General features: G+C 42.1%; 1 protein-coding gene across 1 annotated transcript in view; it reads right to left on the minus strand.

Moving 5' to 3' along the window:
* map1ab (microtubule-associated protein 1Ab) overlaps positions 1-19,853 on the minus strand; it is a 54,299-nt gene that overhangs the window by 5,315 nt on the left and 29,131 nt on the right. Inside the window, exons 2-5 of the mRNA XM_063479187.1 lie at positions 18,529-18,611; positions 17,056-17,193; positions 3,714-15,522; positions 1,373-1,605 (exon numbers count right to left, since the gene is read on the minus strand). Of these exons, the coding sequence (XP_063335257.1) occupies positions 1,373-1,605; positions 3,714-15,369 (11,889 nt within the window). The 5' untranslated portion in view covers positions 15,370-15,522; positions 17,056-17,193; positions 18,529-18,611. The remainder of the gene's footprint in view (positions 1-1,372; positions 1,606-3,713; positions 15,523-17,055; positions 17,194-18,528; positions 18,612-19,853) is intronic.

Genomic DNA, 19,853 nt, shown 5'->3' on the forward strand with positions numbered 1-19,853 from the left:
AAACTGATGAGGAATTATATTGCACCAGTGAACATTTCTAACACTAACACTAACTGTAAATTTAAAGATTTGCTATCAGGCAATACATGTACATATTTGGTAAATAACCCAAAATTTTTACTGTCTTAATTAATTTTGGACTGCAGTAGAACAGGAGGCCAAAACTGGACTTACCAACAATACATGCATGAGTCAAAGAAATGGCATGGCACTCTGATGGAAAGACTGACTTAGGAGGAGACTTTAAAACACTGTGGAAAACTTTAGCTGAATTTCTTGGTCGTCAAGGTGCACAGTTATTTTTAAAGTGCTCTGTTGCCGAGTGTGTGTTTTCTTAAATATGTTTAGTTCATAAGCCACGTGAGCCAAAAGCTCAGGCTTCAGATTGCTCTAAATGCTCGGTAGCCTTAATAGGGTCATGTTGTGCACACCATAGACAGCGTATAAGGTGGACATGGCTATCATGACATCGCCCATCGGTTTCTTAAGTCCAGTGAGTTGAGAGGAGCAGCCAATCAGAAGAAAGTTGGCTTAAAAGGAAATGAGTTAAAACAGCTTTTTTTTAGACAGTGGGTTAATTGAGGGGCTGCACCAATTAACCCCTGAATTTATCTCACACAATTAACTGTGTGAGATAAATATGGTTTACTTTGAGCTGTGACTCACACAAAGCTACTCTAGTAGAGTATATAGGAATATAAGAAAGGAGTCGGAAATGAAAATAGCAAACCTTTAATTTTTTTATTACAATTTGATAATTGATAATGTGCTCACCTGAGCTATAGCTGTCTTTTCTTTAGAGACAAGAATGACGTTCTAGTTATATTTGCTGCTGTAAATGTAAATGTACACATTAGGTGCTCTGTGGTATACAGTGAAGTCATCAGACTTATTATGATTATTATCCTTTTAGCTCAGATATCTACCAACTTCTTTAATAAGAAAGTGTTGATTCCATGATTGCCATGGTTTCCCAAAGTAATGAATCTATGCTGTACACTTCATATATGTAATCCAGCGGTCCCCAACCTTTTTTGCGCCACAGACTGGTTTATGTCCGACAATATTTTCACGGGCCGGCCTTTAAGGTGTTGCGGGTAAATACAACAAAATAAAACTAGTACCGGTACCAGAAAAAGAACATTTATTCATAACACACGGTAAAAGACCCAGGGAAACAGTTAATGATAAAAACAATTTAAAAAATAACGATAAAAACCCTGAAAACCATAAATTTCACACCCGAGCCTCAACTCTTGCTGATGTAATCTATCCATATATTATAGAGTACATATACTATAGTCATAGAAAATGTGAGAAAATATCAAAAGAGAACAAGATGCTGAAGCTAAGGCAGCGAGGGGGTAAATACCTGCAAATTGGAGCCCCACTGAGCTTTGCCTTCCAGCAGGGCATCCAGGACTCCACGGCTAGGCTCTCCACTGCTTGGGTCATTCCCACTCACAACGTAGTATGCAGCCCGCACTCTCTTGAAGAATTCCTGGTCCACATTCTTGGCACTGCAGTGGTTGGGCACATAGGCCAGGTCAACATAGACAGGTGGTCCAGGGGGGACAGTCGAACTGGATTTCTGGGCGTTATTACCTGGAAGTGATCAAGGATACAAAATAAGAATTCAAATATTAAAAAGGACTTTCCTGAAAATGCACTGCAGCAGCAAAGGAATAAGTGCTTTCATCAAGTGAGATAATTATCTAATTCATTCATATGATGAAATTATTTTTGCAATATATGACTGCAAGGTGTCATCGCAACACAACAACTGTGTGCTGCATTTCCATCACTCTAATGTGCTCTTCCTTACCCACGCTTTGCTGTTAAATGTTTGATTGTAACTTACGGCAGTGTCCACTGAGCACAGTAATTTCCATCATTACTCCCTCACATAAAGATTAGAGTAACTATATTATATTCACAGACAGATGAAAAGAAGCAATACCGGTTTCATGCAAACATACAAGCAAACAGAACATATCCATCTTTCCCAAATTATATCTTTTGAGGGCTATAACTGAGAGCTTTGAGATTTAAAATTGAAGAATGACATTTAAATCCACTTCTGCTTGTGTCTAAATTTTAAACATAACAACTCTCTTTAGTTTTATCATTGAAAAATCCATTACAGAATATTTTGTTTGGATTTTTAAATGTGATCCAATTGGGACCTGAAAATTCTCCATTTTGTTTTTAGTGCTAATGTTATCACCGCCTGAGGAGTTATCGCTTGAAGTGATTTTTCTTAGAAAATCTTTGTAAGTAATGAGTTCTATTGTTATACAATCAACCTTGATGTCACTATTTTGTGTGCAACAGCCATAGACTTAAAATTCAAGACAAACATAGCCAATAATTTTTCAGCTGTGAAGCCTCAATTTGAGCATTTTTGCCATTGTCACTTTGGCTTTTGAAAGCAGATGCTACAGGTCTGACGAAGCTTGCCCTGCTTAATCATTCTTTTTACTCTGATGAAGGCATATGAACATCATGTTTTATGGACCCCTTCTGGCCATTATAAATAATACAGGTTAAAGGAACCTTTTCACTGGCATCACGTTTCAGACCCAGAAGCTATTTTCATCAAACAGTAATACAGAAGGTAAATAAGGATTAAAAGCGTCATAAATTTTCTAAGAAAAGAGGTGCAGAAAGGCATGGAAAGTCACGACACCAACTGAAATCTATCAGTAATTAGATAATGAGCTCTCTCAAGACCTTAACCTTATTGTTGCAAAACATACTGATGGCATTGGTTACAGAACAATTTCTAGACTACTGGATGTTCCAGTGAGCACTGTTGGGGCCATAATCTGGAAGTTGAAAGAACATCATTTCACCATAAAGTGGCCACAACCAGGTGCTCCCTGCAAGATTTCAGACAGAGGACTGAAAAAAATTATCAGAAGAGTTGTCCAAGAGCCAAGGAGTACTTGTGGAGCGTTACAGAAAGACCTGGAATGAGCAGGTACAATTGTTTCAAAGAAAACAATAAGTAATGTATTCAACCGCCATGGCCTGTATCATGGCAATGGAGTCACACAAGACTCCATTGCTGAAGAAACGTTAATGCATGTTAAAGCACACTTCAAGTTTGCTGAACAACATTTAGACAAGTCTGTGAAATACTGGAAGGATTCAGTCTGGCTAGATGAGACCAAAACTGAAGTCTTTAGATGCCATGATATACTCCACGTTTGGAGATCAAAAGTCACTGCATTTCACCAAAAAACACCATACCAACAGTGAAGTCTGGAGGTGGGAGGTGAAATCTGTTTTTCAGCATACAGTACTGCTTCATATAACAGAAGGAAGGATAAATGGGAAAATGTACCAAGACATTCTAGGTATAAATCTGCTGCCATCTACCAGGATGATGAAGATGAAACAAGTGAGAACTTGTTTTTTTTAGCAAGACTGTGCATGTGTGGATTGGATGGGCTGTTACTGACGTCTGGTGATAATTCTATGTCAATAGCACCTTTAGAAGTATATTTACTTGGAAAATTGGTGACTTGTTCGATGCTTATTTTACCTGCTGTAAGTGTGCAAAGTTCTTAAAGTGTTCCTTCTGAATATGCATTACACAGTAAAGTGAAGGTCAAATATCTAGGGGCAATAATGATAATAACAGCTCTCCTGATTAAATTTGGTTTTCCAAAAGCTTAGTGTTACAGAATGTTAATGATTAACCTCACCTGAACTGCTCTTGATGCCATTGACCAAGCCTTTCCCAGGGTTGAGGATCTCGCTCCTTGAACCATGGGTTTCAGACATTTTGATGAGCCTGGAGCTTCTCTCTGTGTCCTTCCTCCTGAGGGAGGCTGATCGCGGCGAGGCAGAGTCCTTAGACTGTTTCACTGGAGTAGAAGACCTCTTCCTGACTTCCCCCTTTCGAGCAGGAGAAGCTGACTTGGGTTTCCCCTTTCTCAGGCCCTTGGTGGACTTGTGCTCCTTCTTGAGAATTTTCTCTGTACTGCTGTGATCATTGAGAAGAGCCTCTGGATCCACCATGCACACATCTGGGTGAGGTGGGTGGGGTAGAGGGTCCTTCATCGGAGCAGGAAGGGGATCATGAGTCTTCTGAGATGACCGTGGTGATGAAGGATGGTGGCCACCACCAGCTCCAGATAATTTGTCCACCGGCAGATGCTCAGCATCTTCGTCTGAGTCCAGATTTCCCTCTGCTGTTATTGATGGACACTCCTCAGTTTCTGGAGGGACATCAGAGTCGGACTGTGACGGCAATGACTCGCTCACTGATGTCGGTGGTGTCTCCTCACCAGCTAAAGTCACAGCCAAACCAGATGACATTGCACCAGGAAGCTGGCCTTGTCCCTGTCCGGCATCTCCATGGTGACTCTGAGCATGGTGGCGCCTCTGCTTGTGTGACCTCCTTTTCACAGAGTGCTGCTCTTGATCATCCTCACCGCCTTCCTGGGAGTGGCCACTGCCACAATCATCTTCACCCTCATCACTGGAGAGCTGGTGAGGGCTGGGGTTGATGAAGGATGGAGAAAGTTCCCCTTTGCGATGTTTATATTCACAGGAGGAGAATCCTGGCGGGGATTCAGAGGAGGAAGTTGCTCCAGTGTTCAAATCCGAAGGGCGATCAGTCTTTACATCTCCTTTGCTGGATGTTTCTGTGTGGTACGTGTCTTTTGAGGTACTGTGGGCACTGGCCATCCACTCCATTCCTTCCTCATCATCATCACCATAACCTGGAGGGGGGGCACTTGGAAAGTCGTCCGGCCTTTGTAGAAGCTCCCAATCAGATATACTGCTCTTTCTCCTTACCTCTAATCTCTCAGACGGCATCTCCAATAAGCTTTTCTCCTCCACTATTTCGGCCTCTCTTTGTTTCCCATCTTCTACCTTTTCAATCAGTTTGGGATCAGAAGTTACTTTTTTCTCCTCTGTGATGTCTTTAATGCTCTTTTCCTCTGGTTTCTTTTCTTCTATTACCTGTTTGAATTCAGTGTCTTTCATTTTGTCTGCCTTTTCATCTTTTTCACTTGATTCTTTTTCTGACACCTTGGCATCATCCTTCAGTGGTGCAGTATCGCCAGCACTCTTTTCTTCTTTTACCTGCGATTGTTTCTCTTTCACCTCTTCTGATTTGGGCAGGTCTGTTACGGCACATGAGGTTTTGGTAGTGTCAGTGTCACTCACCGGAGTGACCGATGCTGCCTGTTGAGCTATTTCCACCGTTGCATCAGGTTTAGACACAGCGGTTGCAGAGGTAATGGCGACTGTCTTTGTTTCTTCAGAGGATGTTGTACTCTGTGCAACACATGATTCAGTTATTAATGAGAAAGTCTGTTTTTGCTCAGCTACTTGGATTTTTTGACATTCGATACGACACGGTAGGGTGCCATCCTCCATTTCAAGGGTATCAGGTTCCTTCTCTTGGGACTGTTTGTCAGAAGAGTCAGCCCTTTGGAGGGGAGAGACATCAAATCGTGCTTCTGATGTGGATGAACTCTCCTTAACGTCTCCTGTAGTTTGTAAAAATGGTGCTGTGGTGGATGCTTTTAACACGGGTTCAAGCATATGAAAGCTGTCAGTAGAAGATTTTGCGTCTGGCTTTACAGAACTACTTTGATCTTCTGGCTGCTTGGCAGTAGTAGACAAGCCTGGAGATGATGGTTTGCTCTCTTCAAACTGACTGGGCAAGGACTCTTTTGTTTCAGGTTTTGTCATCACCTCCATGTACTCATCTCTTTGAAACCCTCCAAAGCAGGAACTTGTTGACGCTGCCGCAGTCGATGGTTCCTCTTTGGCCAAAGATACTTCAGAGGTTGATAATTTATAAGGTTCATCTTTGCCTCCCAGCTTTTGGCTCAGATGGGTAGACCCTGAATATGAATAACTGTACGATGTTGAGGAGTACGTCGAAGCGGAGTATGTTAAGCTTGTGTATGGGCAAGGTGATGAGGTAGAGTCCTCGTGTTTTTCTGTGATACCAGAAGTATGCCTCACATCTTGACTTCCTTCTTGGACATCTCTTTGGCTTAAATACTTATCCTCACTTTGCTGGGAGGCATCTGAGAGCACAAGGGTGTCTTTCCTGTCATCCTTCAATCCTACTCGATTCTCTTCACTGTAGTAACTCTCATACCTACTATGTCCAATATCAGCATAGCTACCTGTTAGCGGTGAGGATGGACTGGACGTAGGCTTTGACATAGAATCAGTTTGGTCTGTTGCCAAAGAGCTGCCAGTTAAGCTACTCGTGGATGTCGGGTGACAGGTTTCCTTTGTTGAAAGACTTGACTCTGGTGATGGAGACTCTTTATCTTCAACTCCTTTTTTTGATTCTAGTACATCAGATGAAGAAACACCCTCTGCTGACGACAACCTCCTCTTTGTGGATGGCTCAGGGGACAAATGCTTTTTGTCAGTATCCTCTAATTTTATTTCTTCAGTATGTTTGGGTGTAACTGTTGGCGCAACAGAGCTTTCATCTATTTTCTGCGCACACGTGTCTGTTGATGAAGTTGTTCTGCCTTCGTCTTTACTTGCTGCTTCAGGAGGTTTGGATGTGCTTGTATCTCTAGCAGTGTCCTCCTCTTTAATTGGTTTTGGTTCAGGTGCTTTTTTACTTACATCCTGGACTTCTTTATCCATGGCTTTAAAAGCTGAGGCATCATCAGGTGTCATCTTACATACAGTCTCCTCTTTAGTTGAGTCAGGGACCTGTGACTTTTTATTTGAGTCCTCTACCTCTGCTAACCCAGCACTGTCACCAGAGCTACGTCTGCACATTTCCTTCTCAGACTGTTCTCTCGCACCTTTTTCCATATCTATGTCACTTGACTCTTCCTCTTCTTCGTCCTCCTCATCGTCCTCATCTTCATCTTCGTCATCATCAACGTTAAAATCTTCTCCCTCAACAAGTAATCTTTTGTCTATCAGGCTCTCTTTTCCTTCAGCACAACTTAAGGATTTAGATGTAGCAGAACTGCTAACTTCGCTATAATCAGATGCCAAAACATTATCATCAATTTCATGTCCTATAAATGTGGCTGAAGAGGGACTCCTTGAATCACTTGATGCATCCTCTCTCTCTAACACCGATGGCTGCTGAGGTAAAATGTCTTTTTCTGCAGGCGAGTACCGACCTGATGGAGATCCCTCTCTATGGTCACAGGAGTCAGTTTTGTCTTTGAGTGACTCCTCAGATTTTTCTTTGTCTTTTTCTGTTGCTTCCTTTTCTCTGAATTCTCCAAATGGTGAAGCAGTACCTGATGCTTGTGCACCAAGATCTGTCTGGCTCCATGAGGGAGAGGGTATTTCTTGTCTTACGCCTGCTGATTGAAGAGCAGCACTGCTGGACTCTAAATCACTTTCTACTGGTGCCTGTGTTTGAAAGGCTGCTGCAGCACCTTCCTTTATGCCATCTTTCTCTTTTTCTGACCTCTCTGGTTTGTCTTCTTTTGGAGTGAAAGAATAGGCCTCAGCAGCTTGAGACATTTTGTTGTCTTGCACCTCTAAAGCTGAAAAGCTTTTGTCAACATATGGTGTGTCTGCCCTTTCTTCTCTCTCACTCTCTTCCTCTTGGCCTTTCTCACGGTCTTCATATCTCGGGGAGGCACTTCGACTGTGGTGGCTGCTTCGCTCGCTCTCTGTGAGGGAAACTGGGCTGTAGTCGACTCTGCTGAATGAGAGAGGTTCTTCTTTGTACTGCTCATCCAGGAGGAACATGGCTCCTCCAGCTTCTGCCTGGCTTGATCTTCTGTTATCATCAATGCAGATGTCAGAAGCATGATCAAAACCAAGAGAAACTTCACTGCCTTCTCGTGAGTCCAAATCGTGATCTCCTGGAATAGGTTTTTCATATGGATCGTACTTAGAGGCGCCAAAGCTGTGCTTCTCGTCTTCAAGCCTTCCACTGACAGTCTCCTCTGTGCTCAGTTTTTCACTTTCCACTTTTGCTGGGCCAGCTGTGCGTCTGACATCTTCAGAATCTTTGTCCAGCATAAAATACGAACAAGGTTGCGATAATCCCGGAGACGCCACCTCTCGTTCTCCTTCCATCTCTCTCTCTGTTTCTTTTACTGGTTTCTCATCCAGTTTTGTCTTCTCTGGAGCACTCTGGATTCCTGAGCTCACCTCAGCTGGCATCTGTTTCTCTTGATGTGGCATTTCCTCCACGCTAGATTGGCTTTCAGTACTTGAAAGTGTGTAGCTCATAGGTTGGCTGTCTGTGCTTGATATTGCTGACAGTGCTGGCTTTTTCTCAGATGAGTCTGACACTGGTTCTGTTCTGGCAGAGGTTGTCTCCTTTGATGTGGGAATATCAAAGGATGGCTCGGGCTTGGCGAGTGGTGCAGGTGTAGCTTCTGTTTTTGCAATATTTTTGTCTGCTTCAAGGAAAAGCACGGACTCCTCTTTCCCAAACTCTTTGAAGTCCTCATCCACAGAGGGTTCCTGCATTGTAAGTGTAGGTATAATCACTGTGGGCTGTTGAGATGTAGGTGATTTTGTTTGATCACCCATCTGTACCGTTTGGGTTAAAGGCAAACCTGCAGAAGAGATGTCATGGTCAGATTTTCTAGGCTCCACTGACAAAGGTCTGGAACCTGCTCCTCCCATACAAATGTCTTCATCCTCTTCATCTTCTCTGTCTTCATCAGATGACTGAACCACAAATGCAGGTTTGTACTCTAACTTGGATGCCGATACGTCCTCTCCAGAGAGCACCAGAGCAGGTTGCTTAATGGTTTTGTCCATGTCCTTCTCCTGTAATTCCTCTTTCTCCCATTTCTCCTCTTTGGTGTGGTCTGCATCAGAGACATCTTGTTTTTCCTTCTCTGAGATCTCATCGGTCTTTGCGCTGGCAGTATCCTTTTCTTTAATCATCGTTTCGTCCTCTGCTGTCTCTTTCTTTTCTTCTGTGATGCCTTCAGGCTCGTATGTGTATTCTTTTTCTTGCTCTTTTTCCATTTTCTGTTCTTTGCTCAGTTCCGCAACATGTGCATCATCTTTTTCTTTTCCCATCTTGTCTTCAACACCAATAATGACCCCTGATTCTATATCTTTTTCTTTTGTATCCTCTAAAATTTGGTCAGGAGATTTACAAATGTCATCTTTTACTGATGTTGCTGCCAAAGAGCAAGGCTGCTTTTCGACTGATGCAGCTCCAAAAATATCCTTTTTATCTGCTTCAGGAAGCTTATCAGAGGTCACTCCATGTTTATCACTAATATCAAAAACATAATCTTTCTTAGTCTTCTCCTCTTCCAAGGTCTGGGTCTGTGAAAGACCTACTAGTTTTCCATCATCTTTCTTAGATTCTGGCTCAAGAGGGAAATCATCTTTCATTTCCTTCTCTTCTTTAGAAACTGTTGGAGTGTGCACCTCCTTCTCCGGTTCCTGTTTGATAGATTCTGCATCACAAATGTGATGTTTGACCGTATCTATTGTTTCCTCCTTAATGGTTTCAACTTTAGATGGTTCTGTTTTTTTTGCATCTGTGGGTTGCTCGTCAGTGGTGTCGGCTTCTTTCTCTTTTGTTGCATCACCCTTAACAGTTTCTTTATCCTTCAAATCTTCCAAAATAGCTTTGTGGTCATCAGTATCACCCTTCTCCTTCTCTTTAGGCTCCTGCTTTATTTTTGGTTTCTCAGAAATGTCACTTTTTTCCACAACTTTGTCATCCTCAGTGGGTTGAAAGTTGGTATCATCAGTGTCTTTTTCCTTCATCTCCTTTATGGGTGCCCCTTCAGAAATAATCTGTTCATCCTCTTTTTTAATATCTTTATCACAAGTTTCCTCCTTTGGTATTTCTTTTGGCTCTTCCTGGATGAGTTTTACATCTGATGGAGCATCTCTAAGTTCAGCCTCCTTTACCTCGTCTGTGAGGGACTTGACACCAGCTGTGTCTTTGGTTTCCTCCACTATGGAGGGTTTTGCATCAGGAATTACATCTTTAATAGCGTCTGTATCTTTTTCTTCTTTCTTGATGGGTTCGATAGCAACACTATGATCCTGGATTGTCTCTTCTTCCTTGGACAGTTTGACAGTCAGCATTTCCTCCTCACGTGTCGTCTTCCTTTTTCCTTCTTCTGTGGCTGATTCCACAGCACAAATATCTTTACCATTTTCTTTGTCTTTTTCGTCCTGTGCTGTTGGTGTAGCACCAGCTATAACAATCTCTGTGCCTGTTTTGACAGGAGGAATCTCTTTGCTCATCATTACATCCTCTTCCTCCATCTTGGCGGGTATGACAGAAGGAGTTACGTCTTTACTCAATACTTGTTCCTTTTCTTCTTCTACAACTGGTTCGACGGTCTGAAGTGTTTTCTCTGTGTCTGCTTCAGTTGGTGTAGCTGAGAAAGTATCGACTTTAGATACGGTCAGGTGATCTTTTTCCATCTCGGTAAGTTTAATGGTAGCAGCATCTTTACTTTCCTCTTGTTGCTTTTCTTCTCCACCTGCTGGTTTAACAGCAGAAATTTCATCTATACTTGTAAGTTTATCTTTTTCTTCTGCCAAGGTAGGTTTAATAGCAGGAGGAGTCTCATCTTTACATATGTTCTCCTTCTTCTCCTCTTCTACAGTGGGTGTAAAGATGTAAGCGTCGTCCTTGTTTGTTGTTATATCTTTAGCCAGTTCCCTGGGAGATGTGGTGTCATCACTCTCTTTTTCACTTTCTTTTTTGTCCTTTTCTAGCTTTTCTGTGGCTGGTTTAGGCACAGAGTCATCTTTACACACTGTTGCATCCTTTTCCTCTGACTTGGTAAGGCTTGGTGTAATATCCATACTAATCTCTTGCCCCTTTTCTTCTTTTATAGTAATGGCTGATTCATCTTTTTTGCTAATACTTTCTTCTTCTTTGCTGACTTTAGGAACAGTAATGTCAAAAATCTCTTTTTTCTCCTCTTTCTGCTCAACAGTAAAGGGCTTGGCAGCAGAAGAATCTATCTTATCCATCTCTTTTTCCTCTTTATTATCTTTGAAGACTTGACTAGTATCAAATGTTTCAGTCTCCTTTTTCTTCTCCATGAAAGGGAGATCTTCTTCCTTTCCCTCTTTCCCCATGTCTTCCTTCTCAGGCTTGATATCTGAAAGGTGGATTTCTTTGACTTCTTTTTCTTGAATCTTAAAAGTGCTACTATCAAGGGTGTCACTCTTTTCTGTCTCTTCCTTCTCCTCCATCAAAATCTTGCTATCAGACACATCCTCCTTTTTAACCTCTGTCTCCTTAACCTCGCCTGTGGTTTTGAGGTCAAAATCATCTTTTTGTGTTTCGTCTTTCTGTTTCTGTTCATCTGTAAGTTTTTTGTCCTCAGGAGCACCAGTTTCTACCTCTACTTCTTGGGCCACTGGGGTGTAGTCTTTTTCTGGCTCCTTGTATTCATCTTTAATATCAACAGTCAATGTGTCCTTAGCCACTTCCTCTTTGACAGGTTTAGCATCAGAAGTATCATCTATCACTGCCTCTTTCTGTGTGTTCTCATCTGTGACAGATTTAATGGCTGAAATGTCTTCCTGAATGAAAGATTCCTGCTTCTGTTCTTCCTTAATTTGTTCAGCATGTAAAGTATCGCCATTTTCCATTTCCTGTTCTGCCTTGATGGTTTTAACTGCAGGTTTATCATCATGATCGTCATCATCTTTCTTGTTATCATCATCATCGTCCAGGAAACGACTCTCCCTGTCTGGAAATTTACCTGTTTCAGGCACTTTAGGTTCTTTCTCTGTGAACCTGTCGTCAGATTCCAGTGAATCGCTCCCTAAAACTGGTAGTTGTACATCTGTTACAGGTTCTGCAACAACAGGTAAAGTTTCTGCCTGTTTTCCTTCATCTTTTGGCACGAATGAAGCGTCTTTTTCTTGGTCTTTGATCACTGGAGCCTCTTTCATGTCTTTTTCAGATAATTTGTCCAAAGATTTTGCAGATTCTACTTCATGCTGATCTGCTTTCTGTTGATCAACCTCTTTCTGTGTCTCAGTTTTTGCATCATCTTTTGCGCCTTTTTTGTCCTCAGTTGTGGTCACTATATCGCCAAATTCCTCTTGCTTTTGCAGCTCCAAATCAGGGAAGACCTTCATCTTGTCTTCCACTGGTGACTGACGAAGTGGAGAGTGAGCTGCGCTTGAGGGTCCAGACTGCGGGGGAGAGGCCATTTTCACAGTGACATCATCCGGACTGAAGCAACGCTCTTCGCTTTCTGAAGTCACTGAGTCGGATCCGAAAGGTCTAGTAGGCACAACAGATGAAATGTCTTTAGGTGTAACTGCATCAATATTTTCCTCTTCAACTGGTAGATGGTCAGGTTTGAGGTCTTGTAGAGACTTTTCAGGTGACCCCGAGCTAGCAACTTTTTCAATGTCTTTCTCTTTACCCTGCAACAATTGGGTTGAAGCGTAGCCCTCTTGGAGTTTTTCAAGTGAAATTTCAACATTAGGAGTTTGGTCTTCTTCCTCCTCCTCCTCTTCCTGCTCCTCCTCCTCTTCCTGAGTATCTACAACCTTAGCTGCCATTTGCACTTCTGCAACAGGAAGTTGTAGATCATCAGATGGAGACTTGGACTGTTTGTCTTCTTCCAAAGAAGGTGGTGAAAGAGTTCCTGCAGAAAGTGGCTGCTCTTTGCCTTGAGTAGAGTCAGGTGGAGTGGACAGGGGACCTGGAGTTTTAGGCGGCTCTTCAGATTGAGGTGCTGCAACGGATGCCACCGACTGATCTTCAGCGATAGATGTAGGAAAGGAGGATATTTTGTCGTACTCTGTTATGGACGTTGCAGAAGATACATGCTCTTCTTCTGCCAGAGGAGCAGTGATGATGTTGGTGAACACCGATACTTGCTCTTGCACACCTGGAATAAAACCTTTCTCTGTCATGGCTGCAGCTTGCATCTCCCTCATGCCGTGGATGTTTACAAAAGAACCCGTCTGATCTGGAACAGAGATGTCGTAGGCACCGACATCATACTGAAGATGTGGTATTCTCTCCTCTGCCTCCTCGTGAATCTCCTCATCAGAGATAGTCTGTTCTGTTTCAGAGTAACCAGGAATAGTTTCATCTTGGATGTAGGACATGGGTTCAGCTGCAGCAGCGCCTTGAGCTACTGAGGTTATAGGAGCAGTAGCCCCTCCAACATGTGATAGGTAGCCTTCCTCCTCTTCTTCTTCTTCTTCTTCCACTTTGACCTCAGTCAGAATTTCTGTGGTTTTGCTTTCATCCATATGTTCAGGTTTGATCTCTTCATCAGCTATTACATCTAAATCTTCCACCTCCTCCAGTTCAGCCTTCTCCACTGCCTCCTCCTCTTCCTCTTTCTCATCCCTTGATGGAATCATCTGTTGCTCCTCTTTAGTCACAACCTTGGCTAAGAGAGTTTCTGACTTCTCCATTTCCTCTATCTCGTGTTTTCTATCAAATGCTTCATCTTTTGCCTCCTTCCATTTTGACTCATCTTCCTCCTCACCTATTCCCATGTCTTCTTCCACCTCCTCTTGTATTTTCTTTACAGCAGCTGGGGGCTCTTCCTCTTCTTCCTCATCCTCATCCTGAGTTTGTGCTCCCTCATCTTCAAACTTTTGAGCGTCTTCTAGTTCTCTCTCCTGAGTCACTTCCCCGTCTTCGTCTTTAGCTTCAGCTTTGACTTCTGCGGCTGGTGCTTCCTTTTCAGGGGACTTTGTTCCAGGTGGGATTTCAGACACTTCTTCGTGTTCTTTTCTTTTCTCTTCTGTTCCTGCTTGTGGCTCAGAAGAGACCTTATTGCTGTCCACCAGCTCTGCTGAAACAGTTTTAACTTGAGTCTTTTTAAGTTCTTCAAACTCCTTGGTAAGGTCTTCAGGTGTGGAGGGAACAGATGTTCCCTCAACAGCTCCATTTTCTACTGGTTCAGGCTGTATAACTTCAGGTTTGGACTCCTCTGCTTTGGGTTCAGCGGGTTCAACCTTCACTGTTTTGCTTTTGCCAGTTTTGGCTTTACTTGACACTTTAGCTTTATGTAATGTCTTCCTTACCTCTGGTGTAAGTGGTTTCAGGTCAGGCTTAGTAATTTTTCTCAGCTCAGGTTTGGATGTGTCCTTCTTCTTGTCATCCTTGAACTTTGCATCCTTCTTGTCATCTTTTTTGGCAGAGTCATCCTTCTTCACTTTCTTGATCTCCTTTTTTTCCTTGTCCTTTTTCTCATCCATCTTTGACAGTCTTTCCTTGGAATGTTTTTTCAGTGATTTTTCTTTCATGATTTTTTTCTTCTCTGGCACTTCAGTTTTAGATTTTATAGTCTTAGTGAGCTTTTTCTCCTCTTTTTTCTCTGATATGTTTTCTTTCACAGAGTCACTCTTTGCCTCTGTGGTGGCTGACACATCATCCTGCCCCTCGACTTCTTTCTTTGGGGCCTTTGCAGTGGTCTTAGGAGAGGATTTGAGACTCTCTTTGCTATCCGTTCTTTGTTTTAACTTGGTTTGTTTTATAACAGAGGGAGGAGCTCCTGAGGCAATGTCCTTTTGTGTGGCGACAGGATAGCGCAAGAAGTCAAGGTGCTTTAATTTTTCGAGGCCCTCTAGGATCTTGTTTTGTGGCGCATTCCCAGGGAACAGCACCCTAACAATCTTTTCTGTAGGGCTGGCAGGAAGCCATACAACTAAGGCTGTGACTGATGTCAGGTAGGGCACAGATATTTCTCCTTCTTTCCCGTTGGGCAGCACAATGCCAGTTTTGGCCTTGCTGTTGCCAGCCCACTTCTGCATTAAAAATTGCATTTCTTTACTGTCTTTGACGGGGTTGAGAATGTACATGTCTAACCGGCCCACTCCCATCTTGTGGAAAAGTGTAATGGGCTCAATGGTGTTGCTGACAACTCGAAAGAGAGGCTCCGGCTTGATACTGAGTTTGTTAAGGTACTGCAAAGTAAGCGAGGCCTCTTCGATGCTACGTTTCACTTTAAGATTAGATTCTGGCATACGAAGCTTCTCTGGCACGTTGAAGAACACAACACCTAGTTCAGGAGAAATCAGGTTCTTCATCCAGTCACTATAGTTGGTGGAGCCTTGTGACTGCTCCTCCTCCTGTTCTGCTATCTTCCTTTGAAGAAGCCCATTGATGCCCGGGAGATTGTCAGCGCCGATGTGTGTGAGGAGAATTGAGTCGATGCGGTCCAAGTGGCGGACCAGCTTCCAGAAGCAGGACTTTCGATCGGAGCCTCCGTCCACTAAGATGTTGAAGCCATTCACGGCAAAGAGAGCAGAGTCTCCTCTTCCGCCCGGAAAGATGTAGCAGCATGGCTTGGACAGTTTCAGGAAGCCTCCAGAAGTGGGCGGCTCCAGAAGGTCAAAAGGTGAAGGGACATCGACGGTTTCAGAGACGTACTCTGTGAACTCTGTGACGCCCTCCATCTTGGGCAGAATGGGTTCAGGGTTTAGTTTGTATTCAAAGAACTCCCGCAGGGTCTGCTGCTGTCCCAGGGAGCTCCAGCCCACCTCCCCGCGGCAGGACACAGTAAGTGTAGCCTGCTGCTTGGGGGCTGATATGCCCAGCAATTCACTGACCTGCAAGAAAGGCACACCCAGACATGTCTGGTCAGTGATGATATGCATAGAAACAACACAAACTCTTATGTCAAGGGAAGAAATGACAAAAAATCATATTTCAACTAAACGAACCACCAAAACTGCCTAAATAAATAAATAAATAAATAATACAGAAAATAAAACTAGGCAATTGGGGATTTCAGTTTTTAATTTGATTTTGTATTATTTTTGTGTTGTAGTGAGATGTTTAGACAATGACTTGCTCAAAATTATTTAAAACAGAAGGTTCAGCTGTGTGTCCATGTATGCTGCTAATTGAAACAGACAGTAAGTCAGAAAATCCACACGAAAACGTAAATAGTCCTGACTGACAGCCCTATTTTCAGCTAGATTAGCTAAGCGCCTCAGCTCTTCAGCAATCTCCCGACTAAAGGAAGTCATTTCTGCTGTGAGCCTGGCATTGATCAACAAAGGTGACACCATGGCACACTTTGAATGACAAGCCCTCATTTCCATAATGCATTATGCAGAAATGCAAAAAGTGTAAAAAGAAATAAATAAACATTTAAGGAAACAAACAGGAAACGAAGTGAAGGGTAAATAATTAGCAAACAAATACATTATAAAATACTTTATAATTAAAGTGAACTCATTTCTAATCTTGTTCATCCAGGTCCTACCCAATAAATATCTTAAGATTTTCAACTGCCACATCCAGTTTGGCCTCCTGTCTTTTTTTCAGTGTCACCATCTCCACACCACACTTCATAGCAGGTCCCGCTATCATCTCAATAAACCTCCCCTCTCACTCTTGCTGCTATCCTTCTGTCACAAATCACCCCTGACACTCGTTTCCACCCATCCAGTACCACAGTTCTTCTCTTGGCACCCTATCGTCTGCTTTCACTAGACCTCTAGTCCTTCTGTCTCTATCATCCTAACCTGCTGCACATCCTTTCCAAGTCCTTTTCCTCTTCCTTAATGTACAGCCTAACATACAACTCACTAAAAGCCTTTCTTTTTGTCACTTCTTTACACCTAGTCTCACTACTTTCTCTTTCCCTCTCTCTACTTTCTTCATCTCCCTAACTATCCGACTTTGTTTTGTTTTTTTGCTAATCTTTTCCTTTAACTACTTTCATGTACTTCCTCATTCCACCACCAAGTCTTCTTCCTCTGTCCAGAAGATCATACACATCAAACACCTTCTTCACCCCTACAGAGAGCCTGCCTGAACTCCTCTCTGAACTCTGTGCAACACCCTTATATCTGACTTAATTAACATATTTATTTGTTTAATTTAATTTTGCGAGCTTTGATCTTTTTTTAAAACTGAACGTTTAGAAAGTTGGGACAGGAATACTTTCAATTCCCATCATCTTTTGTGAAATATTCAGTTATATATATTGTTTGTCTTTGTAGTCATTTTACAACTGATAAAAATTTGCATTTGTCCTTTGAAAGTAAACAGTTTTTAACCACACACATAACTGTGAATGCAAAAATGTTGTTATTTGTTTCATTATTACCAAAGAACAGTAAATGGCTTACCCCAGGATCAGTAAAGACACGTGAAAAGGTCTGGGAGGTGAAAACACCAGTTTGAAGGAGGAGGGCACCGTGATCTGAGCTCTGCCCACTCAAGACCAGAAGCTTGTGTCCTGCTGAGTCTGTGACTAAAGACTGGATCTGGGACACACACAGAGGAAGAAAGGACAGAGAGGGACAGAGGACAGTTAAAGGGGAGCCAACACAGCTGAGATAGAAAGAGAAATACCTGTATTAGTGATAAATAAAGATTCACTTAAACTGTGTCAAGGTTAACAAGATTAAGCATTAATGGCCTGATTTTTTTCACCCTTCTTTCCTTTCAAAAGGGACAAAAAAATAATGCCGAATACTTGATTTAAGCAACTGAAATCAGGCCTTTATTTTGTGTCATAGAATGTCATAGAAACAACTCAAATGTGTGTGCAATAAAGAGATGAAAGTAACTGTGAGGAAAATGACATGGAATAAAGAATTTGAATTAAATGTATTTGTGGCCTCACTACTATGCTTTAGCTTTGCCCCAGAACCTTTGTACTTATTCTACCAATTGGCAACTCTAAAGCAGTCATAACCTTGCCAATTCCACACTACATTTAGGTAAACATGTAATATGGCTTAACATCTGTAGAAAGGTCTGCCATTTTAAAAAGGACTTTTAAGAAGAAAACAATCTCCATCTGTTAGCATAGTTTAATTTCAACATAGTTGTTAACATACATCTGCTCAAACATGTCTGAAAACCATCTGAGCACAATGAAAGCAGAAACCTCTGGAGCTGAAAACAAAATGTGACGCTGGTTCCAGAACATAGCTAATCCCCAAAGACTCCCATGTTAAAATGCCAAACTTTACTGCGATAAAAAGCTGGCAAGGTTGACATTTTTTTTAAGTGGAGTAAGGGGAGTGGTCATATTGACACGTGTCAATAGAACATGCACAAATGCAACTGTAGCTGATTGTGTGTCTGCTAAGCGTCATCTCTGCTAAATGGTGTCGCTGAACTGGAACTCTACTGTTTTGTGCATTTTTGGAGCCTTTTTAATGGAATTATCAGACAAATAACGTGGCTTCATAGATGCTGACTGCTAACTAAGTTTGCTTGCACTGGCTGGTAGCTTAGGGCTTCATTTCTCGTCCATATATAGTAACTTCTGCCTCCAAAAACATGGGGCAGCCAAACTAGTTGGTGAAATCGCAGTGGGTACATCCATATTTTACATCACCTATGGTTCTGATAAACTATGGAAGGAATAGTAACAGCTAAAACCTAAACCAGAAGACTACATGGGAATAGTTAAAAACTTCATGAATGTCATTATCCTCAAAGAGGTTTTCCATAAAGGAAAGTTAGGTAAAATAGTTAGGTAAAATAGGGCTGCTAAACACAGATGAACTCACTGTAAGCATCTCCTTTTCTCACATCAATAAATGTAAACCAGCAGAGAACAGTAATTCAGAACATGCTGCTCTTACCTCTGATAAAACAGTGTCTTCTGAAGGGTTGACGAGCACTACGGTCTCTAAGACATTGCTCCTGTGGTGGAGAGTCCTTTGTCCTGAAAGAGAAGATGGAAAACCTTTTAAATATTTTTTTAATGTAACAAATCTGAAGAAAGGTTATGGAGGCCGGAAAGGTCGAATGAGGTAAACGACTTGATCGAAACTGCTGGCAGACATTCAGCCATCTGGCCTGAAGACATCCTGTTTGGATTGCATCCAGACCTGATCTGGAAAACCTCTTTGAGTCAGAGAGATTTACTATACTGCATTCTCCACTATATGTGGGGCAGTCCCTTTATAGAGACAGGCAACCCACTTGTGCATCAATGCAAGAGCAAAAGTTGGAATAAGAAAGAGGTCACAAATGTCTGTTGGGTGAAGTTTAAAATTAAAGCCTCAAGATTTTATTCGTTGTTTCTCTGCACTCGTCTCATCTCCCCTTTCTGCTGCAAAGTTCTCGATTAAAGGGAACTGCTGGGTCATGAGCTTGCTGTATGCAAGTTGCGCTAGGATGGCTAACAGCATTTTATACAGTGCATTACAGAACTTGGGAACAATGTCTGTAAATTGGACACTAACGCACTTATGCATAGAGGACATAAAATAAGCAAAACGCAAGAAAATTTAAAACACTTCCTTACATTTTTTGTGCATTTAAATTTTCGATATTATGTGTCTCCCCCAAAAGTACACCACAAATTAAAAGTTAGGTTTTATTTCACTTATTAACAGAGAAACAATCAACACTTTAAATTCAAAGATTTAAAACAGCAGCAGCATGTCAGAGTCATGTCATGTTTAGCTAGAAACGAGCCACTACAACAGAGGCTGCTGTCCCGTTTTAGAGAGCTCAGCCCAGAGTTTATATTTCAGTTAATGTGCAAATGTTACATATGGCAAAATTCCTGTAGCTGCACATGGAGTCTATGGAGATGCTGAGATCTCCATTGCACTGAGGTTGATCATAGTCAGCTTGACTATAGTATGAGTTACAAAATCTTTACATGAATGATGAGCAAAATATTTTTCCCTGTTTTATATTCGTGCAGATCATTTCATCAAAAGTCTTTGAGTGAATGGGAATGAATGACACAGGGACAGTAGTCAGCTTCCCTGCGTTCTCGTCTAATGTGTTAGGCTGAGGTCTGGCATTTTGTTAGCAACTGACAGCTCTACTCACATGATTGTTAACCAATGTATTGTTTATGTAGTACTAGGTGACCAATCCAGGGCAGGGCTTTTAGAAAGGTCTAGACAGTAGCTAAACGTACAGTATGTAAAAAAAACCCAAACATTTT

The sequence above is a fragment of the Pelmatolapia mariae genome, linkage group LG7 (assembly GCF_036321145.2).
Source record: "Pelmatolapia mariae isolate MD_Pm_ZW linkage group LG7, Pm_UMD_F_2, whole genome shotgun sequence".
Lineage (NCBI taxonomy): Eukaryota > Metazoa > Chordata > Actinopteri > Cichliformes > Cichlidae > Pelmatolapia > Pelmatolapia mariae.